Here is a 12493-nt window from a genome sequence, read left to right as displayed (position 1 = left end):
CCAACAGTCAATGTTGGTAATTTTAAGTATTAAAAACAGACTGTGATGAAAATCGCTCCTTGGGGTTCCGAGCTGCTTTTAAAAAACCAATGTCAGTGAACATCACGGCATCCACAAATGCAAATTAAAACCTTCCCTGCAATTTAAGATGGATAAAGGTTTAGAAGCTGTTCTGTGGTCTGAGCATTTAAAATGTGAAATTCTGTTTAAAACACTGGGCTATAGAGGGTTTGGATCAGGCTTAAACTGTTCACACTAGCAAGATTATTTAAGATTAAAAAAAAAAAAGAAAGACAAAATTCTGCATTTGTCAGAGCAACTAGAAAGCCATATTAAATTCACATGTGACCTGCAGTCATATGTTAGAAATTCTATCATTTTTAAACAGATCTGCAGGCTTTCTACAGCTAATGAGCAGTGAAAAGTGTTTTTAGAGGTTGTAAAAAAGGTTAAATATCTCTAATTCATGGCTTTTATAACTGTATATCCAAAGTTGCACTGAACATTAATTATACTTCATCCTTAAAACTACCTCCATCCTTCCAAACTACTTTCAACAGATTTCTTCCTCAGAAACGGAGACAGATTGCTTTCACACCTGGCTGACTTCTAACAACAGTCAAGAGTTCAGATCCTCTCCAGATGTGGTTTTCCCAGCATGCTGTGTGCATTTACACCTCACATTAACAGACTTTTTCTTTATCCAGATAAGCCACCATGATACAGATAGCATGTTAATATCAGGTGTGAATTGGGTCAAAGAGAAAGAAGAAAAAAAAAAAGATTACAAAGTGAAAAATCTCTGTCAGATGTTGCTGGGCCTTCCCCATCTGTTATATCACCCCTGTTACTCTTTCTGAATGCTCTGTCTCTCATACTCTCTCGCTCATCTCTCTCTCTCACATGGCTGTAATTACGCTCATGTAAACAAGAGATCGGAGAGAGACATCAGGAATTCCAGTTGGGCCTGTGGGAGCAGTGTTGCTTGCACAATCACAGGATGACACACACATTCAGAAGAGGATCTTGTCTCATCTGTACCCATTATGTGTCATTCTAAAGTACATCAGCTCCTTACACACACACACACACTTGGTGGTAAGATCATACACTAACCTGCTCATGGAACTCGATTCCCATGCTCAGAGTGTTGATCAGAATGGCAATCATAATCCCTCGGCCAAAGTACTTGCTGTCCACGATCTTCCTGAATGTGTCGCACACCAACCTCCAGAAGTGAACAACCTTGGCGGCGGTTTTGCCCAGCCGTCGGTGCTTCTTTCTGGGCTGTCGACTATCTCTCCTGTCCCTGTGGTGGAGGTCCTGGGTGAACTCATACACCCCGTCGCTATCTGAGTCTCCAGGCGTCTCGTTGCCCTCAGTGCCACCCTCCGATTCGTTGGCCAGGGCCTTGGCGCAGTAGGGGCAGCTCTCGGGGTCCAGTGTCAGGGCAGCTGTGTCCATGGCGCTGCTGGTGGTGCTGAGGTCGCGGGCCGACAGCTGGCAGGAGAGCAGGGCTGAGAAAGGTCAAAATGGAGGAAGTGAGACGAGCACTGCAGCAGTTTGTGATGAATTACATCAATACAGTGGTTTAGACAAATTGTCAAATCCAATAAAAGAAAGCTGCTGTGAACAAAAACATTTTCAGGCAGTTCTGTGTTTGTCAGCGAGAGTGTGTTTGATGGTGATGGGCAGTGTGTGCTGTATGAGTAATGCCTGTGTTTGTGGCCTGACTGGCTGGCAGCCAACTGTTCCCACCGTCTGTACAACCTAAGGAGACCTGGCCTGACTTTTTGCTAAGCCTTTTTCGAACTTGGCCGGAGGGGCAAACGGAGCTGGCTGCGAGCTTAGACATGAGGGATTAACATTTATTGAGTGTAATTAGCAGTCTTTCTGTCTGTCAGGGAAAATGCCTTTCTCATAGTTTCAGGTCACAGCAAATCGATATAGCACTGTGCCAAATGGTTGATTGCAGAAAAAGAAACACTTCCACTTAATTTGCTACAGCACTGATATGGAAATAAAACACTGATTCTAAGTAAATGAGATATTCTTGTTATTCGCACACCCTTTAAGTAATGAAGCTACAGTATATTGTGTGTCTGTTTGTTGTGTGTCTACCTGTTGGAGTGTGTGTGTCCACCAGGCTTGATGGCCGCCTCTCGAGAGCCATTGGCGGAATATTGAGGCTGATGTTTGTCAGGGTGCTGGTGGCAACGCTCCCTCGCCTGGACTCTGCCAAGGCTCTCGCCTGCAGGGTGGGGTAGTTCTTAGGCCCTGGAGCGGCAAAGGGCACAGAGTTCCTCTTCATGGATCTGGACATGGGAGCCGGAGCCAGGGCGAAGGACCCTGGAGCCATTCCCGGGATAACAGGCGAGGGAGTGCAGCGAAGGGTTTCTATGTTGAACACACTGCGAACTGAGGATGAGTCGGCGCCAGGGTTGGACAAAGTGGCGAGGTTTGTGTCAGAGGTCGCTGTCACAGATGAGGGCAGAGCCAAAGCAAGGTGCCCACTGCCGGTGGTTGCGACAACACCCCCTCCATTGTTGTTATGAGCCTCCACATCTCTGCCCTCCAGACACCTGATGCTCCCTCCTCCCCTCACGCTGCCGTTGCCTAGGTGGTAGTGGTGATGATGGTGGTGATGATGATGATGCACCATGTGGTGAACCGACACGGACCCCTGCCTGGAGGACTTTCGCCTCCTCCTCTGGCTATGGGTGCGCTGGGGCTCAGTTGCTGGGGGTGAGGCAGGGATGTTGAGCCCAGCACGGCGAGCCAGGAGCCTGCAGATATGAGCCACCTGCCTCAAACCCTTGCGGATGATATGGACCAGATACTTGAGCAGCTCATCGTAGCAGGAGCCCGGCTCGGAAAGGGAGGCCAGGGTGCTGGCATTGGACATGAAGCGCACCCGCTGCTCCTTCATTAGCTGGCTCTCCCTCTGCTTGGTCTCCGAGAACTGAGTGGCAATGACGACCAGGCAAAGGTTGATCATGAAGAAGGAGCCGATCTAAGGATGGGGAGGGGACAGATGACACAGTTAGTCACACACTCTCACATGCCCATCCCCCAGTCCAATGGTTCAATCATCAGCAGACACACACACAGCTGGTGGCACTTACAATGATGAGTAGGATGAAGTAGATGAAGTTGTAGAAGGAGTGAGCATCCATCACAAAGTACATGATGTCCACCCAGCCCTCCAGAGTAATCACCTAAAAGGGAACAGAGGGAGGCACAGAAAGAAAAGATTAAACAGAAGAATTAAAAATAGAAATGAGAAAACGCATATTTTTTTTTCAGCAAAATCCCCAACATTTCTCCTGTGTACTTCACACACTCCAGACTTATTAGAGGACTCATCTGTAGTCTGCCATTTTGTCCTCTGAAACTACCCCCCTCAGCTGGATAGTGATGAATAACCATGCCAACAAAAGGCTTTTCAGATGATGTAGAGATAGAAAACAAACGGAGAGGAGGAAAGAGCCTGCAGTTTACTGGTGTGACCCGCTAATCCTGTGAGGCATTTAATACCTCAGCCACCAGCACGATCACCTCTTCATCTCCTTTTTGTATAACATGAAGATCTGCAGTTGCCAACTATTTATTAGCTTCCCTACCTGAAAGATGGCGATCCAGGCGTAGCAGATATTGTCAAAGTTGATGGCTCCCTTGAAGGGGTTGACGGGGCCGGCGGAGCAGTTGGTGTAGTACTGGTTCCAGTTGACGCAGGTGGTGTTATCAGTGGTGTTGTAGGAGTCCATGTCCAGGGTGCACTCCAGGCCACCCTCTTCATACAGCTTGGGAATAGTAGTGCACTGCCTCATGCCGTTCTCACGTTCCTGAGAGCAGATGAAGGGGTTCTCGTCATCGTTTTCGGTGTGGTAGTATTTCCCCAGCTCCAGGGACAGAGGGCTGGCAGGAGGAAGAGGATGAAGATGAAGAAGTCATAAAGAGATCATTAAAAAGGGACACAGGTTAAACATTTTTCCAAGTGCATAGCAGATCCATTCTGTATATCAACTGCATATCAGTCACAGGCTTGCTTGACATACAGAACCATGCAAGTACCATCACAGAGTTTAGTCTGGAAGCTTCTGGCTATGAAGAACTAAGCATGAATTTCAAAAAGATCAAGTGATCCTGGATCAGCACAACTACAGACATACTGTAGTCAGAAATCAGAAAAAAAAATGAGCTCTTCAAACCAATAGCTTACCCTAGAGGATCACTTCTTTCAGTTCCTTTCTTGGATAAAAAAGCAGTATGTTATCATATGTTATCATATTTATGTATGACTGAAGTTGAATGTGTAATAAGTGTGAATACAACTACATGGATATGCATGTACGAGCCACAATAGCATCCAACCATGGAAACTAAAACAGACAGACTTTAAAGGAAGGTTGTGTAAAGGGGTCTGCGGCTGCCTACGTGTGCACATTAAAAGAACATAAACTGTGCAGCAGGATGTGTGTGTCAACGTCGACTTGCATGGAATGCAGGCTCCTGGCAGACTTTGTTTCAAGTTCACACATCTGCAAGGAAACATCATAATACTGAACAACTGCAGATCAGCCTGTTAGCATTTGCAGCATAGCTGCTGTTTTTTTTGTCATTTTCTCACTCCCAAAATGTTCAGGTTTTTCTTCCATGCAGCAGCTGATCTCACTGATTTGCACTCATTCAAATTGATAAGAGAACTCCTCAGCTAAGCAAGTGGTAATTGTGTTGGAAACACTGGGGGCCAAATACCTGGGGAGACCCCTGTATGTGTGTGTGTGTGTGTGCACAGTGCGAGCTGGAAAGCATATTTGCCTGCTGTCACACCTCTTGGCATGTCTAGTTGCAGCGTCTGTCTGGAGTCACTGGTGTGTGTCTGGCGATTGTGTAATATCTGGCTCGTCTGTCAGCACACTCTCAGCTGGCGGCTGCTGTATTAATTGCGCAGTGATGTCGCATATTTCTGCGGTACCAGACCTCGTCCATTTCCACTTCAGGATCACTTCACACTCTCTTATTTATACATCCTTAAAAGCTGTTTCACACTTTGGGATGATCTACCGGAGCACTTATTGGTATCATGAGCTCAGTGTGGATTTATCACACCCCACCGTGATGCATGGTTCCTAACGGGTGCTCTCACACAGTCTCAATCAGCCTAATAAAGATTATCTTATATGACATTCATCTAATATGGAGATATAGACCTTCTATATTCAAGTGGAATGTCTTAAAAAATGACGATGATGACAAAAAAATATGCGGGCTCACCAAAGCCATTATGCATGAACTTAAATTACATCTGTGAGGTGTCATAAATCCTATAGAGAGTAATGAAACCAGGGTGACACAGAGAACATGAATAAGTCACGGGTGCCCATGTTCCATATACCACTGAACCATACTGGGTGTTTCTCATTATCCTTTGGAGCCTGTCGCTCCTCCCATTCATCACAGTGATGAGACTCTATTATCGCTAACCTCACTGACTTTTAGCGCATGACCTACTTTAGTGCAATGAGGTCAAGGTGTCCCTCCCATGATCCACCTTGACCTGCTGCAAACCTGTGTTTGCCGCAGTTGCATTAAGACAATGGTGAATAAATCCTGTAAATAAGATCAATACAAGTTCTTGCATCAGCATCAATACTTCTTATTACTGAGCATACAGGCAGGTTCTGAGCACAGGTGTGGATCTATACTTACTGCAGACAATTTCAGACAATAATTCTAATATATTAACGCTTTGAAGCTGCAAAGACTCTGTACCAGTTGCATTAATCTCTATCTGCTAGTATCTGTCTGCTGCATATTGAGTTTTAATTGGCCTTTCTGCAGCCAGAAGCCCTCTGCTCTAATCAATCGGCCAGCAGGCCTCAATGCACAGTAACAACCAAGCCCAGTTTGTGCAGTGACAATTCCGATAAATCTTATTCAAACAACACTAAAGAATGAATGTTTTCATGTTGTCAAGTGTAAACAGCCCTGAAGCTTCAGGGTAGGTAGGTAGATGTATGCTAATGAGTCAAGTTAACACATGGAGGCATCTCCAGCTGTAATTTAAAACAAGGTACGTAGAAACAAAAATAGAACAAATTTTTGAAATTGTTGAGGAGGAAATGCTATTTAGCTAATCATAATTTAGCTAAAATAAATAAATAAATAAATGTGCTTGCACATTTTAAAGGTGACACCATGGGCATATGGGCATGAACTCACAAGGAGAAGTTGTCTTTGACGAAGCAGCGGTTTCTGAGCAGGCCGGCCCACAGCTGGACGCCCACGATGCCGAATATGAAGAAGACGAAGAAGCAGAGCAGCAGCACGTTACCCAGCATGGGCAGTGTGTCCAGCAGCAGGGTCACCAGGATACGCATACCTGACAGAGACAGAGAGAGAGGAGACGAGGACAAACAGGTCAAACAGCCGGGCAGTGGATTCAATCAGTACAAGAGGTACAGTTTATCAGAGCTGATGTGAGCGCCGAGCGGTCTACATGAGTGCTAATAAGCATCTCACCATTTAGAACCATTCACACTGCTTAATGCTGCCCTGTTTTAAATTTACAAAGATGATTGCACACTTGTCATGTTGTATTCATAAAATTAAACTGCACACAGCCAGTAGATGCTGTAACAATTTTTATAGGATAAAATAAAAATGACAACTGCTGCAAATAATAAACATCACAGTCTGGCCTCTCTGTGTTTAGTGTTGCACACATTAATGTGTGTAACACATGTTCTGACATTAAGTACTGTCAGAACATGGCGGTCGCTCATTGTCACATTATGGAACACTGCTCTTGGTTATTTGTAAACAACTTGTTTATCGATGTATCACTTGGTCAGGATGAAACTCTACGTCAGTGGGATGCAAAGGTCCCACTCTTTGTGTAATGATAGTTATTGATATATATGACTTGTTGACAATCAAATTACGTTACATAATATTTATTTCACACATTCTTTATGCTGGTGACTACATTACCCATAATGCAACTACCCTATTTTACACTTAAGCTGTCTCATAGGTACACTGAAACACTCATTAAGAGACCTTTATAATGGGCCTAGTTTGTTTTTACAAGGTTGTCTTTCTCTGCTTAGCAACAGTTTGTTCTTCGAAAATACCATAGCAATGGTGTGTTGTTGTGTCGCCCTCCATAGCAACTGTCTGTTCTTCAGACATAACGTAGCAATGGTGTGTTGTTGTGTTGAACAACAGAATTGGCATTTTTACTGAAATAAGGCTAAAATGTCATCACCTACTCCTTCTTATCTTGGTGCTGCTGCAGAGCGAGGGAGGCACGGTAACCAGAAGCATGCTATCATACTGTGTGCTTAGCAACATCCCTTCCTTTATATGAATAAAAAGTTAAAAATATATCTGAGGAAGACACCAGAGTCCTGAGATTTGTTAGCGGTCTGCGAGAATGCCAGCAGGCCTCCTGCAGTCAGCTCTGCTTTTTGTTTTCCTTTCATACAGTGCACCTCTGATTCTGTTTTCTCTGGACAGTGTTTCCTCAAGTTTCTGACACACACACACACACTTCCTACCACCTACGCACTCCCTCTGCTAACTCTAGCTGCGTCCCTCTGCTGCTGCAGATTTTGAACTTTAGTATCTATCTGCTCTCTTGTCACTAATCTCTTTGTATTTCCCGTTCCCCTCTCGGCCCGTCTCACTGTGCAGTCACCTGGTGAGTCAGGCGTTAATAACAATAAGAAATCATTTTTCTGATCGGGGGTTTTCTGGGTAATTGGAGAGGCTGGGTTAGTCCTCATCAAAGCAACCAGCACGGCTCATCTGTTGGGCCACTGAGGAACAGAGGAGATGGAGGGAAGGACACCGAGTCAATGATGCGAGCAGCAGAGACGGAGAGGATAAGAATCTGACAGAACAGCGTTTTAGGTGTTTGACTGGACCCTTTAAAAAACACAAAAAAAGGTAGAAAAAGGAGCTGCTTATTTTCTTTACAGAATACTTTCCAAGTTTTGTGGATGCCTGCTGGTGCAATCAATGAATAAATCTGTGTGATGGGCCTCCAAGCTACAAGCACTGTTTGTCTGTGTTGTTTACAGGATGTGTCTGATTTTTGTGGTGGTTTCAAAGTGCGAGTTTAATATGAATGTGGACAGTGAGCATCGTTTGGAGGAGGAAATGACTGTTTTCCTGCACATAAATTTCACTTCTGAGGAGATGTGTTTTACCTGCAGTGAAATCTACAGTTCAATAACAATTCTTCCACTTTTCAACACCTTTCATGAATACTGTGTCATCTGGGAGTGGCACACAAAACTGCATGAGGAACTTTTCATATTTGGGGCTAGCTTTTGAGTTTTTATTTATATGTGGGCACACACTGAGACAGAGGAATGTCTCAGATGGGAGAAGGAAGAGAATGCTGATGTTTATGGATTCGTTCAGATCTGAAAAACAAATGAGCTGAAGACAGTGAAGAGAAACAGGGTACAGATGAAGGGGGGGAGAGGAGTGAAGGTACCGCTGAAGGACAGGAGAATGAGTGACAGCGTTGAGCATCCGCGGGACAACACGCATGTTTGCATTGTGGCTTTTGCAGCCGTCGCTCCCTCAAAGGAAAAGATGCGAGAGACTTGAAACCCAAGCCGGGCTGGGCTGAGATGTGACAGCGCTGACAACACAGAAACTCTTGAATGACATCTGCGGAGCTGAGAAAACACTGTTTTCAAGTTCTTTCAATTTGTGTAATAGCTGCCGCATTATGCACAGGATGCTATACCAGCATAACAGCAAACACAATCAGAGGGAGAGAGGCGCAAAGACAACATCTTTCTACCATCAAAAAGTTATTATATGCTACGCTGCACCGAAACATCCTGTCATGGTTCAACAGAAGCACTCTGGCAAAGGGATTTATGTGAAAGTGTGAGTCACAGACTGTGGTTATATGTTGCCCCTTTGGTAGGACACACGTTTAACATAACAGCCCTGAACACACTCACACTACACCTCTGCTTGTCTCTCTCTGGTCGCTGCAGGCATGTGTGGAGCAGTGATTACAGTGTAATGCTGAGCTGTGAGGATGCTGCTTAGCTGTGCCCCGAGATCAGTGACAGCAGCCCGGATTAACATAAGCATCCAGCATCGCAAATATTTCTTAAAAATACCCTGTTGCTATGCAGATCTGACCGTTGCTACTACTGCTACTGATCACCTGGTAGGATCACATCCAATCAGCTGCATATAAAGCAACCATATAGGAGTTATTATCCCATTAAATTGTCTGCTAGTAGGTTTAGTAGGTGCACTCTACCATTGTTTAGGCAGGGTTAGTTAATACTTTGTTAGGTTTTGAAAATTAAAGCAAACTTCTTCATTTTTGGGTCACCATGGTAACGACACATATGAGATCGCTGATGTAATCCGAGTTATTTTCTCCTTATCACTTATCCCAGTACATGATAACACACCTTCTGGGCTATGAGTAGGCAGAAGAGGTAGCTATTAGACTATATGTATGGGAATGATATGATGACAGTGATAACACATATTAATATGTATAATGCCAATAAGGAATTCATGGGTGTCCCTGAGTTGGGGACATGGGGATCAGGTCACATATCAAATTCTGATCATTTAGAGTCAAGTTCAATTTGTGGGACCATGACTGATGGATCTTAAACTTGAGTGAAGTTAGGAGGGTGTAAAATATCTGTGAAAATGAGCTTTTCAAGATGGTTATTTTTGTGTGTTGTATCAATCATGGCATCTAATAATGTATCATCTGGACAAGAGGCGTGTAAGAGGACAAGTATTCATTCATCAACTTGAATATCCGAAGAAGAACCTCTGTTATCTCCCAGATAAGAGAAGCCTCTCCCGACCTGTGCAGCGTGCTCATTCCAAGTGATCGACATTTCATATTCAATAACAATCATCTCCTCCTCCGCCTGTGCGCCCTCTCCAACCTCGCCGTGGGCGGCCACTCCATTCCAACATGGCTGGCAGGCGGGTTGCAGCGTGTGATCGGGGAAGCCATCTGTTAGCAGGCAGATTAGGTCTGCTTCCTCTGCTCTCCTGTCCAGGTCCAGCTTCGGCCCAGCCAGCTTTGTAATCTGTGTACTGTGAACTAATGGGCTTTCTGAGTCGAGGGCCGGTGTACACCTGCGTCTCTCCTTATTTGCTCCGAGTGGATGGTAACTACCTCCGTGTCAGTGACTCCAGACAGAGATGACTAGGCCTTCCCAGAAATAAATAAAAGCCTCTGCATGAGTGAGCCATGTGACTCAAAGACGAGCAGAAACAATAAAAAGCGAAGGACGGACCAGACTGAGACCTAAAAAAAGTTACAATGACTTTTCTGATGTTGATTTCTATGCACTGATTCATACTGACTAATTTCTGTACAAACATTTAGAATCATATCTGACTGCACTCTATGGTGGACTGACTTTAAAGGGACAGCCCAACTACGGTATATACTGTCCATCTGTATTATTATTTAACAGAGTTCGGCAGCTATAGAGTTCTCTATCTTCTCTCCAGTATAAATAAACTACATGCATTCAGCTTGAGCTCAAGGTGCCATAAAATATACATCCAACACCTTCCAGATCTCCAAAGAAAATCTTTAGCATAAGTATTTTCATCCAGCAACTTCCCATGTTCTACCCACCACAACTATAATAAAAAAACTGGCATCAAACATTAAACCAACTCACAAACAAAAAAAATGGTACACCTCTACTGGTAATTTGGTATACCATTTTTGTTCTCAGCATGCTTTCACTAACGAGTTCCCTGGACTGCATTGATTTCATTTCCTCTACAGAATCATCATTTAATAGGAACTATTTCCATACCTTGGTGTTCAAATTTAACACTTAAAGTCAAATGTCTTTGACAAATCACAGCTTTGTTGAGCAGCAGCCTGCCCCACCTGTCCTCAGCTGATCTGGGAATCCTCCCAACGTGATCAAAGACCTATATGTTGAGGTTAAAAAAAAAAACCATAGCAGGTAAAACTTTAAAAATGAATTTGGACTGAACAATAAAGCTTGTCCTGTTTTTAAGCAAGAAATTAACATGTTTGTGCCAACTGCATCTGACTAACAAGGGCTTTTGTTTCATGCAGTGGATCGACAGCGAAGAACCAGGATTACTCTGTGACATTGTTACTTTCATCTTCTGACAAACAACTGCCTCTCCTGAGCTCTTTCTAACCTTATCGGGGTCGTTTTCCTGTCTCCCTTTGCTAAACAAGGAGCCCCCTGGATCAAAAACCCCTTCCCTTGCCGTCCTCCCTCTGGGCTCTCCCTCTCATCCCCATTAAAACAGAAGAAGTCAAGGAGCTGACTTAGGCCCTGCTATAAAACCCCAAGCTTCTTCCTAACAGCTTAAAGAAGAATAGAAGCTGGGACGTTCTTGTGAGCTCTTTAATTACAGTGCTGCGGCTCGGCAAACAATTTGCCGCAGGAGGAGGAGGAGGTCACGGGCGCGCAGGATGCTGTGAGGTTGATGATGTTGTTGTGTTGCTGTTGCCTTTAGGGTTTTTTTAAGTACAAGACAGTGTGTAAGATCGAGGCGCAGCCTGACAAAGCGTGGAGAACAGGATGAAACACTACGTATTATTGATGCATGGGCAGAAATACCAGCGTGCATGCACTGCAGGTCTGTGAGGAAAATGTGTGTGTGTGTGTTTGATAAAGCTCTGTGAAAAGGGCACAAGCCGTGGATAAACAATCAGTAGGCATGCAAGAGCTATTAGGGACCCCATCTCGTTAAGTCAGAGAAGTGTAAGTCTAAGAGTGTGTGTGTGTGTGTGTGTGTGTGTGTGTGTTTGTGATTATCACCTATTGACTGCTGCCTCCGGCTTATCAATCAACACTTCGCTCGAACGTGGCTTACTCACAGCATCAAAATGTTCATCAAGTCTATAAATGTTTTACCATGTTAGGCCTGTTGCTAATTTGCAGGCCTGCAGCTTTGCCCTCCATCCTATTTCGGTTTATTCAGCTAATTCAATTCCATTCAATAAATCCAGTCCCTGTCTCAATACGAGTCTATAAGGCCCATTGCCAGTCTTTCTCTGTAGCTATTAATACTGTTATTCATTTGTGCTTGATCTCTGCTCATTAGTTTCTCTGTTGTAAAGGCCTTTTTAACAAGCTAATCTGAGCTAATCAGAAAGCGTCTTTCAAGTCTGAGCTCACATCTGCAGCTTTAAATGTTAATAATTATCTGCCGTCAGACATGCTCCTGTCTGGAAGGGGTGTCGTTTTATTTTCCCCATCACATGCAAAGAAAGTCAAGACAACCAGTGTGGCTTGTAAAGGGTGCAGTGTAGTGTGTAGCCCCTTATGATGTCGTAAGGGGCAGCTACAAACGGGTTGTATCATCTTATGTTTTGAGAATTGTCGGACACACTGGGGATGAACTGATACTGTCTGCAAATTTGGTTCTTGGCTTTAGTCTAAAAAAACAAAGGTCCAAAAGAAATACA

General features: G+C 44.2%; 1 protein-coding gene across 4 annotated transcripts in view; it reads right to left on the bottom strand.

The window, feature by feature from the left end:
- cacna1g (calcium channel, voltage-dependent, T type, alpha 1G subunit) overlaps positions 1–12493 on the bottom strand; it is a 118419-nt gene that overhangs the window by 76737 nt on the left and 29189 nt on the right. For all 4 annotated transcript variants that reach the window (XM_028407797.1, XM_028407796.1, XM_028407795.1 and 1 more), the window contains exons 4-8: positions 6226–6385; positions 3624–3918; positions 3126–3218; positions 2122–3013; positions 1117–1517 (exon numbers count right to left, since the gene is read on the bottom strand). In XM_028407797.1, the coding sequence (XP_028263598.1) occupies positions 1117–1517; positions 2122–3013; positions 3126–3218; positions 3624–3918; positions 6226–6385 (1841 nt within the window). The remainder of the gene's footprint in view (positions 1–1116; positions 1518–2121; positions 3014–3125; positions 3219–3623; positions 3919–6225; positions 6386–12493) is intronic.

Source organism: Parambassis ranga, chromosome 6 (assembly GCF_900634625.1).
Source record: "Parambassis ranga chromosome 6, fParRan2.1, whole genome shotgun sequence".
In the NCBI taxonomy this organism is placed as follows: Eukaryota; Metazoa; Chordata; class Actinopteri; family Ambassidae; genus Parambassis; species Parambassis ranga.
The sequence above is the reverse complement of the archived record's forward strand: the minus strand, read 5'-3'. Positions and strand labels throughout refer to the sequence as shown.